The following is a 17,095-nucleotide window of genomic DNA, read 5'->3' on the forward strand; positions in this document are numbered from 1 at the left end:
TGGATCTCCAACCCGACAACCATTTACCATAAATGGATGTCAGAATTTTCTTTCAGACTTAGAAGTTATCTGAATTGAAGTGATTTGATGTCCGACTTTGAGTCGGGCTATTGCCCTGACTTGGCCAGGCTATTGTTTTGAGTCAGGTTGCTACCCTAAGTCGGTCGGGCTACTGTAGTCAGGGAGTAAGGCTTCTGGTGATAGAGGCTCTCAGGCTATCGGAAACTCGCGTGCTTTTTTGCTTTTTTTGGATTAAGATCTGACGGTGCAGATCCGCATTCCCTCGCCCTGCAAGGCCTCATTATGATTTGGGTGCAAAAATAGACGCGAGCGAATGTATGTATGTATGTGTATGTATGTATGTATGTATGTATGTGTGTGTGTGTGTGTATGTATGTATGTATGTATGTATACCAGATGTCCCTCAGATCTTTCTCTCCTACTGCGCCTGTCTGTGGATCTCTCTGTAGCTTCCTGGATCAGCTGCTTCTTCATCGCCTTCTCATACATAGGTAACCCTATCCATTTTCATCTTCATCTCTTTCTTTCTTGTTTCCTGTTCATTGTTCACTCTCACTCTCTCTCTCTGACTCCTCACCTCACTTCTCATTTCTTTTGCACATTTTCAGTACATGTTTAACCTGTTTTCCCTCCTGATTCCTTCATTTGTGATGGGCTTATTGCCCCCTTTTTTCTAGATTTGTTTTTCACCTTTTTGTAATTTTCTAGGTTTCCATTCATGGTATTTTTTTTTCCTGGTATTTCATTCATAGGATCACGTGTAATTTAAGTTCTTCTTCTCATTTTATATCCACGGTAAGTAGTTTTCTTGTGTTTCTTCGTCATGGTTCATTTTTCTTGTTTTATTTTTTCACTCATGGTTTCAGAATCTTCAGCTCTTTTTCTTTGATTCATCGTCTTGCTTCTTAATTTTTGTTTCTTTATTTTGTCCCTTTTGAATTTTGTTTACTTTATCTCCATCAGTTTGACTTCTTTGATGGAAGGAAGTTTCATTAATCTGCTTCAAAAAATGTTTTCTTAGAGTTTAGTTTAGTTTAATTTTAGTTCAAGTGTTTTTTCATTCTAGCACAGTTAACTTTCTGTAGTTCTAACACCATCAATTTGATAAAAAAACTTCATCATTTTTGTATATTTTCTTTGATTGCTTTCATTGACTTCAATTTTGTGTAAAAATGCAGATGATTTAAGGCTCTGAACTTCTCATTTCTTTAAGTTGAGAAGAGCAAGAAGAAGAAGAAGAAGAATCCAGGTGCTCAGGACAGAACTTCCAAACACTACATAAGCCAAAATAATAAAGAAAAGAGAATCAAAAGGTAATAAACTTTCATCAAAACATCGTTGAAATGCTTAATGATAGATATCTCAATATTTTCTAAAACATCTTTCTAAACTTTCGAGGGTTTTTCTACCTTGAATTTCAAACTTTAATATGCTCTAAACGTGATAGTTGTTCTTTTCCCGAACAATATGAATCTATCATCATTTTTTCCTTTAATACCCATATGGCATGCTCCCATTTATGACAATCATGGGTTTGCTGGCTTATGGTGTTCAATGTGCTTTGTGGTGTGAACATCAACTATGGTTAAATATAACCAAGGTATGTCTACAATATCTTGGTACTCTTGATTATTGACGTAGGTGGGGAGGTGAATCTCATTTATGTAAAAGGGTATATTTTTTATATGAAAAGAATTCCTTTCATAGAAAAGTATACAATGGGATATGTCCTTTAACTTTTAAGTCTCTTCATTGGTGTTTGGAAGTAACAATTGGCAACGGTTTGGTTTGGATTGAGAGGGTCAACGCCGATCGTCGGCGTTTGAGCCGGTCCCCATACATCCGAGTGTATGACGTCGAGGAGGCCTTTGCTTGCGGAGCTCTCCTTTAGGAATGGGAGTCGATGTTGTTTGCCGAGTTGACATGCTTCGCATACTCGGTCGACTCGAATGTCGGAAGTCCGATGATGACTCCCTTTGTTTGCATAGCTTAGAGCCGTTGGAGGTTGATGTGGCTGATTCTCTTGTGCCACAACTCGATGTTCGTCTCGGTTTTGAGACCTTTAGCATACATGGCCGATTTCACCTCGTTCGAATCGAGGATGAACATGCGACCATCTCTTTGTCCCATGGCTATGAGTCGGCCATCTTTCTCGATGAAACAACCTTCGTTGTTGAAGCGGACTTGCATGCTTTGCTCCACGATTTGGCCGACTGAGACCAAATTCTTCGTTATTGTGGGAACGTGCAAGACATTCTTGATGCAAGTTTGTTCACCGTCTTTCCCGAATGGGACATTGCCGATGTGCTGAATGGGTTGTGTGGTGTCGTCACCCGTCTCTATGACGCCGGGTCGATCGGGTGTGCGCAAATCATTGAACCACTCTGCGTGGGATGTCATGGGGTGAGGCGCTGGAATTGACGAACCACACGTCTTCTGAGTTGGAGGTGCTTGTGGAGTCGGAAGCTGTCATAGAGTTCACTCTATCTCATTACGAATAGACCACCGTAGTCGTCGTATTCGAAATTGTTGGCGTAGTTTGTCAGTTGTCAGCTTGTCGAAGCCGACTCACTTCTCTTTTTCCAACACTCCTCTTTGCGGTGGCCGATTTTGCCGCAATAATTGCAAGTTGTGGGCCTCGTTTGCCGACCTTGTTCGACATGGAAGCTTCCCCTTCTTCCGAAGGTTCCTTGATGGCTTCCGTCTTGTTGTCGAAGGTTTGAGTTCCAGTCGTGTGATGTTTCGAATCGACCTCTTCTACCGCCTCGACCTCGTCCTTGGCCACCATCCAAACTCGAGAAGAACATTTGTCCTTCCGACGTCTTGGTCTTGGTTCGAACGTGGTTCTCTTCGACCAATAGCATTGATTGAAGGTCGAAACAAAGGAGGGTTTTCCCTCGCTAAGATTGCCGTCCTCAACGAGTCGAATCGTTGTGCGAGGCCGCCCAAGCATACTTGAACCATCTCGTCTTCGTCGACGTTTATGTTGATGGAGCCAAGCGAGTCGCAAATGCTCTTTGTCTTGGTGGTGTAGTCCGACATAGACATATCTTCTTGCCTAATGTTGTTCAACTCTTGTCGGAGTTGAAGCTTTCGAGTAGTCGTATTGGCGGCGAACATTTTCTTTAAGTTCGCCCACGCTTCTTTCGGCGTCTTGGCGTCTCGAATGTGGCTAAGCATGTGGTCATGGACACATGTTGCCAAGCAATACATGACTCGACGAGCCGCTTGCTCCCATGTTGAGTAGTCGGCGTTCTTTGGGTTGGGTCGATTTTCTTGTGGGCCGTTGATGTAGCTCCAATACCCTTGGCCGACAAGGTATTGGTTCATCTTGTACTCCCAAGATGAATAATTACTCCGGTCTAGCTTTTCACTAGGGAGCGAGCTACCCATTTGTGTGTTCATTTTAACGTAGTTTCTTCCTTCTCTGCTTTCTTTCCTTTGATCACGTGCTACATAGCGGCACTACAGTAGTCGATAGCTGGATTTTGTCGTTGGCATCTTGAACACAATCACAGAGTTGGGTGAGCTTAGGGAATTTTCTAAACCACACGTTCTGATACCATGTTAAGAATTAGGTAATTAAGCAAGGGTTAATTAGTACCTAATTATGTGATTAAGTTAAGTGCGGAAGATTATGTGATATGTGTGTATGTGTGTGAGAGGAAGAGAGAGAGGAAGTTACACTTATGAACAACACAAGATGGGGGATGATTAACTCTATATTAAATTAGCATCATCGAATACAAAAATACCTACAATGAGGTATATATATATAGATCTCATGTGCAAGGGTGCACATGTGTGAGGAGAATATAGGTACAAAGGTGTAAGTCCTATATTAAATGTACTTGGGAGTGGAGGATCTAGAATATTCCACTTAAGTACAAGTTCCTATTTAAGGCGTTATAGTTAACACTTCCAACTTGATTCTATCTAGGTAACTACGAAGTTACATGGTTGACTAACTAAACTAAATTGAGCTTGATCTCTCAACACTAATGAACTCTCTATTTGTGTTCATGTGTACATGGGAAAGCTTAGAGCCCATATGATTGCATTGTACATGAGGGCAAGGGTGACCATGATGTGAACTAACCATATTTTGATTCGAGGCTCTAGGAAGTGTGCCTATTGGCATTGTCATTCTAGCATCACTAAAGCTGCATATCCTTGAGGTAGCCAATCTTTGGCAGCTTAGGTCATAGAGAAGCGCCCATTTGTGCTTGTAAATGTGACTCCGATATATTCATTGGAATCCACTACTTCAACTTGCCCACTTGATAGGGTGAAGACAGCTTGTGGGCAAGTCAACTGGCTGCATGGAAGATCGTGGCCTTAGTTCTTCTTAGGTTTACCAAGAGCCCCTTTTTTGGCAAAAAGCATCCAGGGCATTGAGATGGTATTGTAGACCAACATGAGATTCAGAGACCAAGATTATGTCATCAACATATAGATAGATAGATAGATAGAAAGATAGATAGATAGATAGATAGAAAGATAGATAGATAGATAGATAGATGGATGGATTCTATTATCGTCTTCGGAGGTCAAATATGACCTATGAGACCAAAAATATTACATTTCACGTGATACGTGTGAAAGTGAGTAGCGATTCTCGATGTTCAAGAACTTTACCTGGCCGAAGGTTGCAATCGACAATGCACATTGTGGTTGTGAGAGAAATTCGTGCAAGGGTTGGGCTTGGTTGAAAATGTGTGGAAAGCATGGTTGAATATGATCAAAAGGCAGAGCATTGTATCAAAGTGCGATATTGAGACTCTCAAACTTGTTTAGGGCAAAGTGTGCATAGTCGACCACTCTCATCACTTGTTTAGAAGAATGTGAAAGAATGTACCTGATATGTTGATTCCCATGCCGTCTCCAAGTGTAATGTAGTCCGCTACCTTGTCAATGTAACATTCAAAGAGGATAGGGAAGAATGGACATTCATGCTTCATGGCAAAGGGGATAGTAATTATCTCTGAAAGGCCCCTTGGACACCTCACTTGTCCCAACACATAGTGCATATAGAGCCCACACCATGTCAAATAAAATTTTGATTGCATGGAGGTTTTAGAGGACATGTGCCCTTGGTTCAATATCAAATGCTATGTGGAAATCTACAAAGCATCCATACACACTTCTTTTGTGACTATCTTGGTCCACCAAGCAACGTAATGTAAGGATGTGGTCGGTGGTAGAGAAAGCTATCCCAAATTCCACTTGGCGGAGCCGTATCTCTTTGATCTCATTCTAAGTGTTGAATTTCGCTTAAATCACAGCCCCATAAAGTTTGGCAAGCCTGTGGCCTATCATGATAGTTAGATAGCTCACTGGTTGTAGGAGGGTCACGTACGGATAGAGACAGTCGTGTGCATGGTCCATGTGTTGAGAAAGGCCTCTACTAAGGTTCTTTGAAATTTGAAAGTGTGTGCAAGGATAGGAGCAAGCGTGCTTACCATATATATGAGGTATTTGGCCTTGTAGTCCTGTATGGGTGGATGATTGTGCATGTTGCGAGAATGATAGCATTCTAATATACACGTATTCACCTCTTGAAAGCTTAATGCCTATATCGTATAAGGGAATTTTCTAATATATGGAAGGAGTCATCTTTTGAAGTCATGAAAAACTATAAATTATTGAGATCTTTGTGACATTGACATTCGGTAGGCTAAAAAATATAGTCATCCCCAAACAAATTGTTCAAATTTCTTCTGTTCTAATGTTGTCAAATAGCTTGTGTGTTTTTCATGATGAATGTATCCTTTTTTCTATGGTACTTGCATGAATTATTAGGTGGGATTCCAGTCATCCATATTTTAAATCAACCTTGTGAGATTTACCATAAAGTCTGTTTAAGATTCATTATTTTACATGTTAGACTCGATGTATTTTCATAACACACTAGTTTTACTAAAATAAAACAATTTTTTTTTCTTAAACCAATACTTTTGTTTATTCTTTTATAAATTTTAATGTTGAGAACGTGGATTCAATGTTTATTCTGTTAAATATTTTAAGGTTGACAATGTGGATTTGATCATTATTACTCATCAGAGTTACTTTCAGGTTGATGCTATCATCATGGGATACATTGGAAAGCATGGAATTGAGGCATTACATAGGTATAAATACAGTGGTGTGGACCGATCTTACATGGCAAAATATGTCTTCCAACCTTTCTGGAGCCGTTTTGTGACACTTTTTCCTCTATGGATGCCGTGAGTAGTCACACTGTATATTTGATATGCTATTTTTATTTTGCATGATAGTTTTGTATAAAGACTTTCTTACACAAATTTGTTTTTCTTTACTTTTTTTTAAGCCTCAATGAAACTTTATTTCTAGAATCACATAGAGATCATAATTTTCTTCACAGTTTCTATATTTGCTAACTCCTATTCTCTTTTTGTGCTATGTGGATATTTCTCCATCAGGCCCAATATGGTAATGAGCTGCTTTTATCTTAATGTGCTGTAAGGCATTTTCTTATAGGAAGGCTAGGAAATACAGCTAAAATTGAAGAAAAGCATGTTTATGAATTCTTCTGCAGATCACCTTGACAGGATTCTTATTTGTTGTCGCATCTTCCTTGCTCAGCTATGTAAGTGCTCATTAGAATATGAAGATTTTACTGGTGCACATTAACATTTCATACAAATATGAAAATATAGTCCAACTGATTCTCCTTAATATTAATTCATCTTTGAACTTTTTTGATACCATCATTATATACAGATTTATAATCCAAGTTTTAAGTATCCCTCTCCAAAATGGGTGCACTTTCTTCATGGTCTGCTGCTCTTTTTATATCAGGTTTGCTTAAGATTTAAGTGAAATATTAATCTAGAGGAGAATTTATATCAATCATGTAATAAGAATAAAATATTGAGGTGAAGATTTATAACAAAGAAAGCATAAGGAGAGGAACAAACAACTGTGGAGGATTTTGGGTCACCTCCACTAACTAAACAATATCTTTAAATCCATATAGCAATTAGAAAAAAAGATGAAATTTCGGAAAGTTAAAAGAATGCATAAAATTCCAACAAGTTAAACATCATACATAGGCTCTAGTGTTTTCTTCCTATTATCCGAATTTGTGCAATTTTCAGAAACCTCCCTAAACTAGTCATAAATGCTTAATTGAAAATCCACTCCAGCTTGTAAATAATATGTGTGTGTGTGTGTGATGTATGAAAATGCAATATATTTTTATTTAGTTATGAAATCATTTTGGATTTTTTGAAAAACGAAAATCGAAACCACAGAACTTGGGCAACCACAGAAGGTTTTCTTAAGAGACTAGCTGAATTCCAAAGCATAAATTTAGGCTGGATTGGGTATTGATTGCTGAGTTCTTATTAATTGTTTGCCAGACCTTTGATGCTGTTGATGGTAAGCAGGCTAGGCGCACAAGCTCATCCAGTCCCTTGGGAGAGCTTTTTGATCACGGTATATATCCATTACTTGGTTTTTATCATACAATGGATGCTTCTATTTTTTACCCATGGAGTTGATGCTCTAACCAACTTGCATTTGTTTCAGGTTGCGATGCCCTTGCATGTGCAGTAAGTAGATATTATTGCCTATTTTTCCGTAACCATTATTATAAGAAATTATCTACTCCTGAGCATGATTTACTTTGATGCATATGCAGTTTGAGACGTTGGCTTTTGGGAATTCTGTAATGAGTGGAAAGCACACGTTTTGGTTCTGGGTGATAGCTGTCATTCCCTTTTATGGTGCAACATGGGAACAGTATGTGTTATATATTGGTCGAGTATAGAAGTTCATTGATGAGCTTATTTTCTCTTGAGTGGGATATTGTTTTTTAGTGAAATACATATATCATATGCTAATAAATTTGAATGGACTTGTAGCTTTTTCACAAATACACTTATTCTGCCAGAGATCAATGGGCCAACTGAAGGCTTAATGCTAATATACCTATGTCATTTCTTTACAGCTATTGTTGGTAGTGCTCTTAACAATCTATTAATCATTCTTCTTAAGTTTAAGAAACTATAGAGAAATTAATACTCTTGATGTTATATGCTGTGTTGAAGGGCCATCATTTTGGTCTCAAAGGTTTGGTGATATTTTCAGTATATTTGCAGGCTTTCCATTTCTTTCTGGTCAGTGCAATGTGTTTCATTAATATCCTATTTGGCTTTTTAATATGGAAAAATGTATTTATGGCAATTTCTTTGATCTTGTCTTGGGCAGGTCTAGTATTATATGACGTCGTTATTATATCAATGATGCTATTTGCAGTCACACCTACAGTGAGCTATAAGTATGTTTTCTGTTTCCTCTCTGTGATTCTATGGCGGAGGCTCAAATGGACACTCTGATTCATTGGTAGAAGGATTTCTTGACTATTGGATTTGCATTTTTTCATGCTCATGATAGTGTCTACAATGTATACACTGTGGTGAAGAACAAAAATGGAAGCATGACGCTGGCGTTGGCTATGGTAGGGTTAATACAGCTTTATATTTGATTTATTTAGTGTTTTGGGTGGTAAACACCAGTTATATTTTCTAGATATTTTTACAGGAATAAATGGCATACTCAATGCCATATATTTTGACCCTATTCTTATTTATGTTTCAGCTTTTTCCTTTCTTCTTGCTGATAGCTGGAGTTTCAACATGGTATGCAATTAAACCATATGCTATATGCTTAATTTTTTCTCATTTGTTATCTCAACAGAACAACATTTTGTGGACAATTGAAAGTTTGTTCTCTTTTTAATGTGGTATTGTTGAGAAGACGAGATAAGTATCCATGGTTTGTTTATTCCTCTATTTTACTAGTGTGATATATATGTTGGTTATATTTTTAATAGAAGGTAAAGTATAGATAAAGAAAAGAGTGTATAGAGAAGGATCATAATGTCTCATAGACTTAATATATTTCATATTATTATCACGCGCAATTTCATTTGTGACAATGCTCCTATGATATTTCTCTCATTATGTTTTTTCACGTATTCAATGTGAGCTGAGAGTATCTTATACCTAATTTGTTGTCTAGTGCATGCATGATATGGGGGATGGCAATCGTAGACTCATCTAAGTAGTTTGGTAATTTTATAACTGACTTGGTTGCCTTAGTGGTATAGCTAATGAGCCTAAACAAAGATATCTTTGATTCGAGTCTAGAAATGTTCTTTGTGCTTGTGTGTTTTATTCAACCCTATATTATATATTATATATCTGTGTGTGTTTTTATAGGTTTTGAATACATTGTCACTAGGGATGCTTATGTGTTTTTAGAGATTTTGTCACTTAAATATTTTCACCCATCTCTTTCAGGGGATTACTGTCACCATCGGACATACTGCAGAGTCAACCTCACCTGGTCATGGTTGGCAGTGGTTTTGCATTTGGCTATCTTGTTGTAAGCCCCTTTATTGCCATTCATGATCTGCCCTGCACTTGGACTCAGATGGGACGGAATGATCATTTTGATTAGTGACTGATACAATTTTCTCTTTGTAATTTATCGTAGGGGAGGTTGATCCTAGCTCATTTATGTGATGAGCCCAAAGGGTTAAAAACCGGCATGTGTGTGGTAATTATTAATGCCCATAACTTCTCCTTTCTATTCTATATGTATATGTTTTCTTTATGATTCTGACTGGCTAAGAGCCATGTCCCAGTAGGAATGGGTTAGTTGCACCATAAAATAAAAATAGAAAACAAAAACATTTTATATTCTAGCCTCACCATAATCTAGGATATAAAAAGAGCAAAATGGATTCAAAGTGGAAAGTTTTCCACTTTTACTTCAAAAAGTGAGGAGTTTTAATTTGTTGAAACTAATCATCCTCAACACATGAATGATCGAAGTTTAAATAGTCTTAAAAATTCTTTTTAAATTTTAGTGGTCTTAGTAAAGTAAAAAGAGAATAAAAACCTTACAAATGTGAATAAAAAACATGAAAAACCGGTTTGAGAACTATTTTTTGATAAATCTGAAATTTATTAAATAATATAATCCTCTTACAAATGTGATGGGATGTGGCATTCTGAACATTAATCTCTCCTGCTATGGTTAATGTATTTTTACAGTCATTGCTATTCCTTCCACTCGCAATAGCCAATGCTTTGTCTGCAAAGCTGTTAGGGGGGTAAGTAACGATATTTGCCTAAAATGATGTGCTTCAACACCCTTTATACATATAGATCAATTTATTGATCAACATATATATCTATCTATATGTATCCTTCTTAAGGAATTTGTTAACACATTCTAGGTTTACGCTGGTGGATGAACAATGGATTCTTCTTGGTTATTGTGCATTTACAGGTAAAACTGTTGCTCAAAAAGTTATTTACTCTTTGAAAAAGCATAATTTAGATAGTAAAATGCTGAAGGCTTAAAAGTAGTAGAAGATTTGCTAACCGTTTCCATGTTTGTAAAAAATCTGTTATCCATCGTAATGCTGTGGTCAAACTTCTTTTGCACTTGATGGAGAACTTTGTTGCTAAAATTTTCCGTTAGTTCTTTCTAAAACTTTATTCATTTCTACATTGTTTGGAAGTAATGTCTTTGGTTTTTTACTTAATTTTGGTTCAGGGTCTTTAGCTGGTGTGATTCTATTGGTTGTTTTTATTTATCTCATAGTAGTTTTTTTTTAATTTGAAGGTAATTTTTTGTTTTTCTTCCAGTATCTTTGTATATGCATTTTGCTGTTAGTGTCATTCACGAGATTACAGATGCCCTTGGGATACATTGCTTCAAGTAAGAGCTATTATATATCTCATTTCTTGTCTTTTCTCTCTATACATTTGTTATTACATATGGCAAAACGTGAATCATGAAAATATGTTCTTTTCTGGCTTCCAGAATTGGTAGGAAAGAGGCGTAACTTCAAGAAATCATGTACATGATTAATGATGGGCACACTGAAAAAACAGGGGATTAATTTTCTCACCATTTTTTAGAGGAAAGAACTGGAAATGAATGAACATTTGCTATCAGAAGTTTTTTGGTGCATCACGTTTCAAGAGAGAGCCAATGCTGTATGAAAACTGATATATGATGTAAGCAATATGGAAGAGAGAGGTCGCATTGATTCTTGGCATTCATCATTAATGTGTTTAATGGCTGCCAAAACTGCGTGAAAGGTTTCTGCAATAATGTACTCATTGCATCGAAATCTTCTGTGGGGGAGCCTGATTTCAATTCACAATAATAACTGTAGAAGAGTGTGACAAGTTTGAAAAATGGCTCAAAAGTAAATGGGCGAAAAGTTTTATATTTTTCTCCAGTTTGACAACCCCAGCTGGATTGGTTTTGCCAAGATTCATTTTCCATTTAAAATTTTGTACTTACTATTGTGATTTCTATTATTTTTTGAATGTGGAAAGGTTAATTCATAAAGGGTATGTTTAGGAAGTTCTCCAGTAAACAAAGAACATGAAGAAAAATGAAATAGAAAATGTGTTTATCTATTTGTTCTATATATTTATACCATTATGAATTTGAAATGCATTCGTAAATCTTGCAAAACAAGTTTTTTCACCAAGGGATCTTAATGGAGATTCCAAAAAATTAGGTAGGTAACCAAAAGCTTGTGGAGAAGGCTGTAGCTGTTTATTGCATCCAGTTCATTGTGTCTTGAGGAAGGGTTTTATGAACTAGTATGTCTTATCATTTTTCCTAAATCATTTCAAATCAATCGATTTTTTAAAGTTCTAGGTTAGGGTTTATTGGTTTGCTTGGGCAGGTTCTATGTAGAGGTTGGTTGTTATCAGTTGTTCCATGTTTTGGTTTAACTGTAATAGATAATGGTACTTTGGTTTAGTGTGATGATTCAGTAGTTTGTGTGTTTTGGGTATTGAAATGGTGAGATTTTAGGTATCCAAGTGTTGACAGTTAATGATTGTGTTATATTCTAGTGTGATGAAGGTTATTTATATCGTGTTGTGTATTGATGGAAGTTGCATGGTATCAAGGTGTAATTTACATGTAAATTTTCAATATTGCTTATTGGTAGTAAAATTGGTTTTGTGGTTGTCAACTATTGTTTGGACCTTAAAGTTTCTATACATAGCCCAATGAGTGCTTCATGCACAATGTGGTGTGTTAAAGAAGCATTTAGGAAGCATTTACTTTTCTATTTCAAAACGTTTTGATGACAACATTTCACACCATCTAAAATCCAATTGAACCTTAGACTATTCATACATTTGCTTGGTACATAGAATACACCCATTATATTTAATGGTAGATCCTGTGTTCAAATATTGGGATGCATAGAGCACATTTATTAAAGAAAGGGGAAATATTGTCAAACATGAACCCAAATAGGGTAAGGTGTGAAAAACCTCAATAAAGAAGTGGTGCTCATGTTTCTTTAACAATAATCTAGCTAGTATGTTGAATGACTCCATGCACTAGAGTTCAAATCTCATAAAGTAGATGCCACTCCATACTACATAGTGATATGTTGTGTCTATCATAGAACATTACCGTTTAAGTTTGTAGTTGGATAATAACAGGAAATCATAAAATTGATAGAATTCAAGTTCGATTGTCACCATGGGCTCAACCCTATCCCATTCACAATCAATCTCCTATTGATATTAGTGGTAAGAAATAGTTTTATTAGGAATAGCTTCAAATCATGCCAATAACACACTAATATCATCGTGTAATCAAACCATGTATTCCAATAATAACACTCTAGTACCTCAACAATGCATTCGGGTACTCAAATTTAATAACTAATTTACTTAGTAATATGAGTGATGAAACATAATGGTAAGCAATGGAAAACCCAAAAGCTTCACAAGAATAGTAACTAAATATGTCTTCTTAAAATCTATAGAAATGAATGCAATGTTTGTGGAAACATTTGGAACAATCTCGAAAAGGCCCCTACAAATGCATGTCAAATGACATGCTAAAATTCTATTTTCCATGTCATATATATTCTCTATACATATGTCACTTATTATAGATATTATGAGTGTGTATAATAATATATATTATATTATATTATATTATATGTGTTTTGTATAGTCTCCTTATTATAGCTTCCTTGTATAGTCCCCTTGTAAGAATCCTTCCTAACTAATGGGAAAGTAGCTTCATTTTGGAAAAAGAAAATAAATAAATTATATTATATGTGTTTTTGTTTTTCCAAAAAATTATATGTAACATGCTTAAAATAATATCATAATCATGTAATAATGATATACATATATTCTCAAATATTTATTCTTTACTAATAATACTAGTTGAAATTTGGTTGGAATTTTAAACAATAATCTTTATTAAATACTTTAAGAGTGTAAACTCTAGGTTTGATTTTAACGTTTTAAGTTTTAAGTTAAAACTAAATTTTTTACTTACCTAAAATTTTAAGTAAAACAATTTTTTTCCAAAAAATAACCTTTTTTTCATACTTATTTGTAAAAACATTAACACAATTTTTATTTTTTTACAAAAAAATTCTACTTCCATTAGTTAAGAAAAAGTACATAGGATAATATACAACTCATATGTTACAAGCCACTTTGCAATGGCTACAAGAAAACATCATGTATATAAATGAAGCAACAAAGCCTCGTCACATAATTACTCGACAAACTCCCCTCAACATGAGCCTCACACAACCCACATTTAGCAAAGACACCCTCCAATCTTTTCACAACATCTTTGTGTACTTTCTATAGTAATGAAATGTATAACAATGAAGCATGATATAAAGCTTTTCATTATTAAAATTTATACATCAAATGACATGTTAGTTTTTGCACTCTCATGTCATATAACATACATCTTTAAAAAATGCACGTCAAAAAACTTTAATACTAACTCGTCAAATTCGAGCCTTGATTCTATTGAACACCATTTTTCTTATTTCATTTTGCAGTATGTTTAAATACATACTCTATTTTTGCATGACGACTAATATTTTTACCATAGATTAACACATGCGTGATATTTGTCATATTCTCTATGCGTGATATTTGCAATATTCGAGAATACAAAATGGCCCAAAGAATATTATAAAATCATTTGTTTTACAAAATAAATATATAAATAAATAAATAATTCATTTTTTTATTAAAATAAATTTAATTGACCAAAAAAAGAACACTCATTCATTAATAGATTTTAAACATATGATTAGTATTAACTCTCCTTTATAGTGTCAAATAAAAAATAGGGAAGTTTATGAACCTTTATTTTAATTAATTAATTAAAAAAAAACAAATATTTGAATATTTATTATAGAAATATGATTAGTGTGAAGTCCAATTTTTAATGCCAAAATAAAAATATCCATAAATTTTGAGAGAATAAAAAGTGAGGAATTAATGATCCTTTATTTTATTTTATTTTATTATCTATTAAAAATAAAATGAATACTTTTATATTTATTATAAAAATTTATTAGTGTAAAGTTCCTCTTTTAATGTCCCTTTTTTTAATCTTATGAAACTAAAAAAGAAGGGAGTTCTTGTACTCTTTTTTGGGGGGGAGGGGTTAAATGAATACTTGACCATGCATTCATATGCGTATTCATTTGATTTCGAATGGAAACCCCATGAATGCGAATATGTCAATCTATGATTTTTACTTTCTCGTATTTCAAGATCGATGATATGAGCAAATAATATTTTGTCTTTTGAAGGAGATAAGATACGAAAAATAAAGCACATGCATGATCTTTAAGTTGTTACTAAGTTTATACTATACAAGACTTTCTAAGAAAAATCTGATTAGAAGAATTGCAAGCCAAAAACAAATGCATATGGTAGTTTTCTTAGAAGTTACGTTCTTAGAAACACCAAGCTAAACACATCATTCATAAAGGTGAGGAATAATGTACAATAATGACAATATTTTACAATTGCCTGATGTCTACATGGAGGGATTATCCCACACTTTTTCTCTACGAGATTATTGCATGATGTCTATAGGGAGGGATTATTCCATGTTTTTTCTCATGAAAGTAAGAAAATGTGCCTTCCACAAGCCTTGGACTCAAACAAGCAATTAGTCATTTACCCTTTAATCAGGAGGAAATGTATGAAATAATGACGTCACATTTGACACTTCTCAGAATGAATATACCGGCGGAGACATTCCCATAAGTTTCAACGATTGGTTAAAGGTGACGCTTTTCATCCAACCAAAGTAGTGATTAAACACATCATTGAAGAATTTCCAATGATAATATTGCTAATGGGCCATTTTCAAAGTATACATTAGCTACAAAATTGCCGACCAATTCTCTCGATGTTATGTCACTTTTGCAAATGCCCCTAGTAAACCTCCGAACCAAAGTAATTAAGAGAGACAAAGATATATATATATAGATATAGATATAGAGACAAAAAGAGTTGAGCCAAGTTTTTATTGACCCTGGTACTACTTCAATAGAAGCCTCTAAGGATTGGATGTAGGATGTAGGCCCTCGATGTATTACTATATATTCTACACTAGATAATCCATTATTGTCTACTCTACACACAACTTACCCACGGAGCTACAATTGTCTAGATGTTCGAGAATTGAAAGAACGTGAACGACGATCAAAGAACATTGTCATCCATGAGATTAAAGTGGAGAGTATGGAAACATGCACATCCCTCGAAAAGGCTATTGGTGAATTCTTTAGCATGGATTATGTTATGTCGGATGTGAATGTATATGGGGCACATTGAGTTGGGAAACATGGTGTTGCTCACTCTAGGGAAAGGCCTATTGTATGCACAATGACGGATGATACAAAGAGAAGGATCATACTAAAAAATAGTTGGGTATACCTCAAAGATACACTAGTATGCGTCCTGAGTGAAGATTGTACTACCTCAGAACGAAATGCCCGTCGTAAATCATATGAAGAAAAATTGAAAAATAAGGTTAAGGATGTGCATAAAGACAAAAAAGTAGAAAAATATGGACACATGACCTATGAGACTAATCCACGTCTTCTACGACTATGTTTTCGAAATTACAATTGATACCCATGGAATGCAACATTTGGTATAGAGGAGTTCACTGATGACTCAGATATCACACTTCTTAGTGAAACATGGGAGCATGATACTCAAAGGATTCAAGGTTTAGGAAACTCTAATGTACACTTTTTGATATGGGCCAAAAAACTAAGACAACGAAGAGGACAAGGAGGGGTTTCATGTTTGATTAAAACAGAAATAGAGATATGTTGAGTGATCAAGCTCAACCGGATCCGGATTGGCTGAATAAGCCAGAGCCGGATCAACATCCGGAAGGATGAGCGGGATCGGTATCGGTATCTTGATGGTATCCAGAAAAAACCGGCCAGATCAGGGAGACGGATCAAAGAGCCGGATTCGAGTGCGAACCAGAAGCCTAGTAGTAGCCTAGACTACTAGGTAATCATTGTCTCGTAGTTAGTGTCAGTCTCTCGTATGGGCATTGAAGTACATAGTACTTTTGTCAGTCCTTTTGAGGACTTGTATAAATAGTGATGTTTAGCATGTTGTATGTATAGAGTTTCAGAGTGATATTTTGAATTGAGTTTATGTTTCTCTCTCTCTCTCTCTCTCTCTCTCTCTTTCCCATGCGTATTCTCTGTGTTAAGCTCTCCATTAAACCTTTTCTCATTTTCTGTTGCTATCCTACTGAGCCGGTTTGTCTAACACTTCCGCACGCTAACTTTTACATGGTATCAGAGCGCAAGGGTTGAGAACCTCTGTAGCCAACAAACGCTTTCGAAGACAAACCCTAATAACCGGTAACAACAGACAGAGAAAGGTATCGACAGAGGTATGGTGAGTTCACTTCCAACAGAGAAGCTCGACCGGAGCAACTATGCGTCCTGATCATATAAAATGCACTAGTACTTGTTGGGGCATGGTTATTGGAGCTACGTGGAAGGAACTAACGAGGTAGCACCAGAGCCGGCACACAAAGACTTCCCGGTATGGGAGCAAGGAGTGAGCCGAGTATTGTACTTCCTCGCGTCTTGTGTGCACGATCAGATGCTCGGCTACATAAAGGTTGCAAAGACGCCAGAGGCCTAGGAAAATCTACGGAAGGTTTTCGC

At 35.7% G+C, this 17,095-nt stretch overlaps 1 protein-coding gene across 1 annotated transcript; it reads left to right on the plus strand.

Moving 5' to 3' along the window:
- The first annotated feature begins 398 nt into the window (after nucleotides 1-398).
- Nucleotides 399-11,388, plus strand: AAPT1 (aminoalcoholphosphotransferase 1). Its single transcript, XM_087320085.1, has 20 exons — nucleotides 399-512; nucleotides 1,200-1,334; nucleotides 6,097-6,248; nucleotides 6,465-6,474; nucleotides 6,581-6,631; nucleotides 6,766-6,843; nucleotides 7,407-7,482; nucleotides 7,576-7,598; nucleotides 7,688-7,788; nucleotides 7,911-8,005; nucleotides 8,097-8,165; nucleotides 8,257-8,326; nucleotides 8,443-8,506; nucleotides 8,647-8,687; nucleotides 9,351-9,435; nucleotides 9,547-9,609; nucleotides 10,110-10,168; nucleotides 10,295-10,347; nucleotides 10,710-10,782; nucleotides 10,888-11,388. Exons 3-20 carry the CDS (start codon nucleotides 6,112-6,114, stop codon nucleotides 10,907-10,909), a joined length of 1,170 nt encoding a protein of 389 aa, XP_087176211.1. The 5' UTR covers nucleotides 399-512; nucleotides 1,200-1,334; nucleotides 6,097-6,111; the 3' UTR covers nucleotides 10,910-11,388.
- Nucleotides 11,389-17,095: the final 5,707 nt, after the last annotated feature.

Source organism: Azolla caroliniana, unplaced genomic scaffold, assembly GCF_043228905.1.
Source record: "Azolla caroliniana isolate FFs.n. ecotype wild unplaced genomic scaffold, voAzoCaro1.0.p SCAF_5, whole genome shotgun sequence".
In the NCBI taxonomy this organism is placed as follows: Eukaryota; Viridiplantae; Streptophyta; class Polypodiopsida; order Salviniales; family Salviniaceae; genus Azolla; species Azolla caroliniana.

Bases quoted from the DNA above. Each gene is read 5' to 3' on its own strand.
- AAPT1 (XM_087320085.1), top strand. From the start codon at position 6,112: ATGGGATACATTGGAAAGCATGGAATTGAGGCATTACATAGGTATAAA. The intron at 7,789-7,910 runs GTATGTGTTATA...ATGGACTTGTAG, and splicing joins TATGGTGCAACATGGGAACA to CTTTTTCACAAATACACTTA. The intron at 10,169-10,294 runs GTAAGTAACGAT...AACACATTCTAG, and splicing joins TCTGCAAAGCTGTTAGGGGG to GTTTACGCTGGTGGATGAAC.